This window comes from Euprymna scolopes, chromosome 46 (assembly GCF_053919585.1).
Source record: "Euprymna scolopes isolate OS-2025 chromosome 46, ASM5391958v1, whole genome shotgun sequence".
NCBI classification, from domain to species: domain Eukaryota; kingdom Metazoa; phylum Mollusca; class Cephalopoda; order Sepiida; family Sepiolidae; genus Euprymna; species Euprymna scolopes.
In genome coordinates, this window is record NC_136527.1 from 176,053,073 (window position 1) to 176,058,428 (window position 5,356).

The 5,356-nt window shown below is 33.8% G+C and overlaps 1 protein-coding gene across 1 annotated transcript; it reads right to left on the bottom strand.

The window, feature by feature from the left end:
- Positions 1 to 2,012: 2,012 nt before the first annotated feature.
- On the bottom strand, positions 2,013 to 2,612 carry LOC145270288 (uncharacterized). Its single transcript, XM_080125932.1, has one exon. The coding sequence runs from the start codon at positions 2,610 to 2,612 to the stop codon at positions 2,013 to 2,015; it is 600 nt and encodes a 199-aa protein (XP_079982058.1).
- Positions 2,613 to 5,356: the final 2,744 nt, after the last annotated feature.

The following is a 5,356-nucleotide window of genomic DNA, read 5'->3' on the forward strand; positions in this document are numbered from 1 at the left end:
TTGTCTCTGAAATATAAAAATATTATTTTTTGTTTTAGAATATGCTACAATATGTAAAAATAAAGAAATTGGATAAAATGATATTGTCTCTGAAATATAAAAATATTATTGATTTTAGATTTTAAAATATTCTACACTATGTAAAAATAAAGAAAAGACGTTTCTGAAATATATACATATTATACATATTTTTATGAAAGCAAAACGCTAATAAAAATCTCAAGTAGTAATTAGACACAATTCATAGAAGACCAAGTTTTTGCGAAAAACAAATAAAGTTATTAAAGCAACAAATTCTGGTATATATTTTAATCATAATGAAATTTAAATAGAGGGAACAACTTAATTTGTTGAAACTGTTATAAAATATAGCCGAAATGCGAAATTATAAACAATTCTCGTCTGAACGAACAAACAGAATGCAGGAAGAAGTGTGTTAACAGGATTTTTGTTGAGGTTTGTGAAATGCAACAGACAAATCTAAGCATTGATTAGATTATTAAACAAAACATTCAGCTTTTTATATTGAAAATAACAACCCCTGCTTTCAACATGCGAAAATGAATCTTGTAAATGTAAAGCTTATATTATGTATTCTTATAGCGATAATCAAGGCGATAAATCTACTACTGACTAAATGTTTGAGTCATTAATTCTGCTACTTAAGCATATTGTATGTATTAAATAAACTATGTATTTATGTATTGAATAAATACTTGAGCATAGACTGTCAACAAAACAAAAACAAGAGTCAATCACTTATTTTTACTATTTATTAGTTACCTTAATTTAAAAAATCTGACGACTTTATAAATTCAAGTTTTACAAGGTGACATTTTGAGTAGGATTTTATATTCTCATAGTCAAGTGGAGTCAGTTTGTTATGAAAAGTAAATTCCAGTAGTTTTTTCTCATTTAGAGTGATATTACCTTTTCGATTGATCATAAACTGCCAATACTTCAAATCGGTCATGGAATAAAGTAAATCACATACTCAGATGCAAAATATTCAAATTAACATGAGATTAAACAGAAATCTAGTATTTACAAACTTACTGGAATTTATTACTATAAATGATATGAGATTTAATAGAAATCTAGTATTTACAAACTTACTGGAATTTATTACTATAAATGATATGATACTGTACTCCACGATGGTTTTAATTATGAAAGTCACATGATAGAGTGCCCCTCTTGGATCTATTGCAATCATTTGTAATAGAAAGGAAATCATACAAAATTGGTAAAACACTGCTATTAAACAATACCAATTGAACAACGACAATTCGTGATGTCAACATCATAAAACGGAAAAAACAATATATGAAAATATGCCACACTCGTGTCTACTATGGTTCCTTAATTTTTCTGGCAATAAATTAACTCGGCCCAAAATGATTGAAACACATAAATCTACTCCCTCATCAGCACACACATTCCCTGACTTAACATCTATGAAAAATTCAATCTAAAGTAAAATACATGATGTTTTTTTGGCATCAAGCACAAGTTGCAGATTAACACGAAAATTATTGCAGGTAATAGAAAAAAAAGCAAGGAAATCTAAGCATTTATTAGTAAAATGTACTCCTGCAAAAAATCTGCTACTTAATAAATGCTAGAATGTTTACAACCTGCACCAAGGCCGCCAACAGAGTTAATCACCTGTTCTATTGCATGCGTCCTTCTGTCTAGATAGAGGATAGAGAATCGTGCCTGAAGGTTGTCATGAGTGGTGGCAACTGTGATGCTGATGCTGTCCTTTTGCACCTGTCCCTTTTCTCCTCCCACTGTTTATCTCTTCTCTCCTCGTTCAGCCGGACGCATTTCTTAACTTTGACTCTCAAGGAGTCACAGTCTGCATCATAGGATTCAAGGTCAACAAGGTTGATGTTGCCGAATTTTAATTCCCTTTTGCAACCACCATAACATCTGAGGAGTGATCTACCGGTTGGTCTAATGCCTGCTAAGAGCTCGCCATAAACGATGTCTTTGGGGATCCGGCCATCCTACATGCGGACGACGTGCCCTAGCCAGTGCAGACGTCTGTGTGAGAGGAGGGCCAACATTCTTGGAAGATTTGCTTTGGCAAGAGCGTCTTTGTTCAGAACGCGGTCCTGCCATGTAATGCCTAAGATATTTCTTAGATTGTACAGATGGAAATCATTTAATCTGCGCTCTTGACGTGTGTAGAGGGTCCATGTTTCACTGCAGTAGAGTAACATGCTGATGGCACAGGCTTGATACATCCTCATCATTGTGTTTTTATTCAGCATGTTGTTATTCCATGCTCTGTTTGTCAGGCTGGCCATAGCTGTTGCTGCTTTTCCAATGAGGGTGTTTAGCTCGGCGTCCAGTGAGAGGTTGTTGAAAATAATGGAGCCTAGATAGGTGAAGTCGTTCATCACCTCTAGTGTCTGATCGTCAATGGATATGCAGGGGGCGTTGCTGACATCTTGAGCCATGACATTTGTTTTCTTGCGGCTTATTGTCAGACCAAACTCATTGCAAGCACGGGTGAGGCGCTCAAGGAGTTGTTGGAGGGGTTCCTCAGAATGGGCCGCTAATGCAGCATCATCTGCAAACAGCATTTCCCTGATGAGGGTCATGCGGACTTTAGTGTTAGCACATAGACAGGCCAGGTGTAAAAGACTTCCATCTCCTCTTGTGCGAATATAGACACCAACTTCAGTTTCATGAAAAGTGTATCGTAGCAGAAGTGAGAAAAATATGCCAAAAAGAGTTGAGGCAAGAACACAGCCCTGTTTAACAACACTGGGGATGGGAAAAGATTCTGAAAGTTATTCATTGAATTTGACGGACCCAGTTCATATCTTCATGAAAAGAGGTGATCATTCTCAGGAGTTTGGAGGAACATGCTATCTCACAAGTTCGGGGAAACATCCTATTTTTTTAGTAACATAATAAGGTCGCTTCTGCTAACCAGGTCAATAAATCTTTGTGAGATCAATAAAAGCGATATACAGTGGTTTCGTCTGCTCCTGTAGTTGTTGTAATGAGAATACCATGTCAACAGTTGACTTTTCTGCTTTAAAACCGCATTGTGCCTCTGTTTAAACTCTCTCTGCGAGTGACTGGAGTATTTTCAATACAACACGAGTGAAGACCTTTCCAACAAAACTGAGCAGAGTGATGCCATGGTAATTATTACAATCACCGTGATCACTTTTATTATGGTAAAGCGTTCTGATGTTGGTGTCACGCATGTCTTGCGGAACCGAACCCTCTTCCAAGCACTGAAAAAGAAGTTGATAGAGATGATCTATTGGAGTAAGGATATTACAACGCTTGAGCGTTTGATAATAAATAAAAAAGGTTAATAAAACCTTAACCAAAACTGCCAACAAGTAAGGATATTTCAATAATTTTTGATAATAAATGATAAAATACAGAGAGAATATATAAAACGCCTTTAATGTCATTTACAAATATAGAATAAAATTACAACCTGCGTTTAACATGATGGGAATGTATTGAGGAGGGGGCGCTAAAATTTATCTCGTAGAAGATCGAATGCTACAGAGGAATTATTAATATCCTGAAATGACTTGAAAACAGTAAACAAACTAATATAATTGTCCTAATATTAAAAAAACATTAAAAATTAGACAATATTTTCAAAACCAATTGTATCAAAACTTTAAAAATACACTATACTTTATCTTGTATATCTTTGTTTATAGCTAATAAAAATTAGTTACCCTCATGATAACATATTGTATAGAAACTCTCTCAGAAAATCTGTAGTAATTCTGTATTTTAGTTATTGTTTGATCAGCTGGAGAAAACTTGATAAAGTTTTAATATTTTGTACAAGTTGATTGGGTCAGCTCTGTTTTATGCAGTGAGTTTTAGAGTCTTTTTGTTTGATTGTATATTTTTTTGTAGTAATGCTTTTAATGCTGTAGTGGGTGATATTGTTGATACAATATTTTATCCAATGCTAAACTGCAAAACATTCTCTCGACACAATTTAACACATAAACAACATAGACAATGCTGCCTTTAATAGGGTTAGAAGTTGGAAAACAACCTGTACAAAACTGTAGGTGAACCTCATGCGACCACAATAAAATAAATGGTCTGAATAAGATTCCAATATACTGGTGTATTTTATGTTTATTTCATTGATAGAACATATATGCACTCAAACTAGTCGTGCCATACACCATGTGAAGAAGATTACAATTTCACCGGTCACATATATAGTCAATCATAAAAGACGTTCATACCAGCACATACTATATTCCTTCCTACACAAAAATGAGTAAGAATTAATTGAATGACTTTTTGTGTAAACAATGTGCTCCTTTACTGTTCTTTTAAAGATTAGTTCAGCAAGTTTCTGATCAATATATTTATTGACTCGTGATTTTTAAAATGTTTTTTTTATTTGAATTTGTTTCTAAAAACAGCTGGATCTGAGGTAATGTTTTGATGATGTTACATGTCTGCAATTCAAATTTGATTCAAAGTTTCGGATTTGGCATTGCTGTAGTGAGCAACATTGTCAGACTTCATGGTGGATGGTATGCCATATTCAGTAAATATTTGTTTACATGGAAACACATTTTTTAACTCACTGTTCTGATAACTTCCATACAACTTTTCATGTATTTGCTGTATTCGCAATGACCAGATAGTATTCCGCATCCAACGAGAATAGGTAAATCTCTAGATAGTATCATGGTTGTGTTTGCACCTCATATTCAAGTACAATTTCATGGTGATTTTCGACTCTGCAAAAAATATGTCTAAAATAAGTTAATGATTTTGTTGGTTTCTATTGATTAAGTAGACTTATAAGCTGCTAAGCTTTTTGGAACTCTTTATATTTACTTTATACATTTTTTGCACCTGTCAGTTATGTCTATGTTGATCTTGTGCCAGTATACTGTCTAATTCGCAGGATTGTTTTTATGCCGTAAATGCGTAAAAGTGTGTAACTGTTCAAGAATTTTCTTCTGGAATGGTTTTGGGTTGATGACTTATTCTCGATTAAGAAATAAACTGTTTTCTACTGAGATCTTGTTGATCTGCTGATACCTATCACGTTGTCTAGATGATTATCTCGATGAGTTAATTGAGCATTGATGATATCACGTTAGATTTCGACTAGCCGGTAAATTGAATCAGACCAAACCTGTTGCTAAGGATAAATGGTCGCAGAATAAGAAAAAGTCAACAGTTAGGAACATGACAACAGAATCAATGAGATTCCTGCCGACAAAACTAGAAATTTTGTGGGAATTTTATTATTATTATTTTGTTACAGGAGAATCGTCATTTTTTATATAAACTTTACCAGCAATAAAACATATTAACACATTAT

What these genes read in the sequence shown, in the direction of transcription:
- LOC145270288 (XM_080125932.1), bottom strand. Translation starts at nt 2,612, where the DNA reads ATGACCCTCATCAGGGAAATGCTGTTTGCAGATGATGCTGCATTAGCG.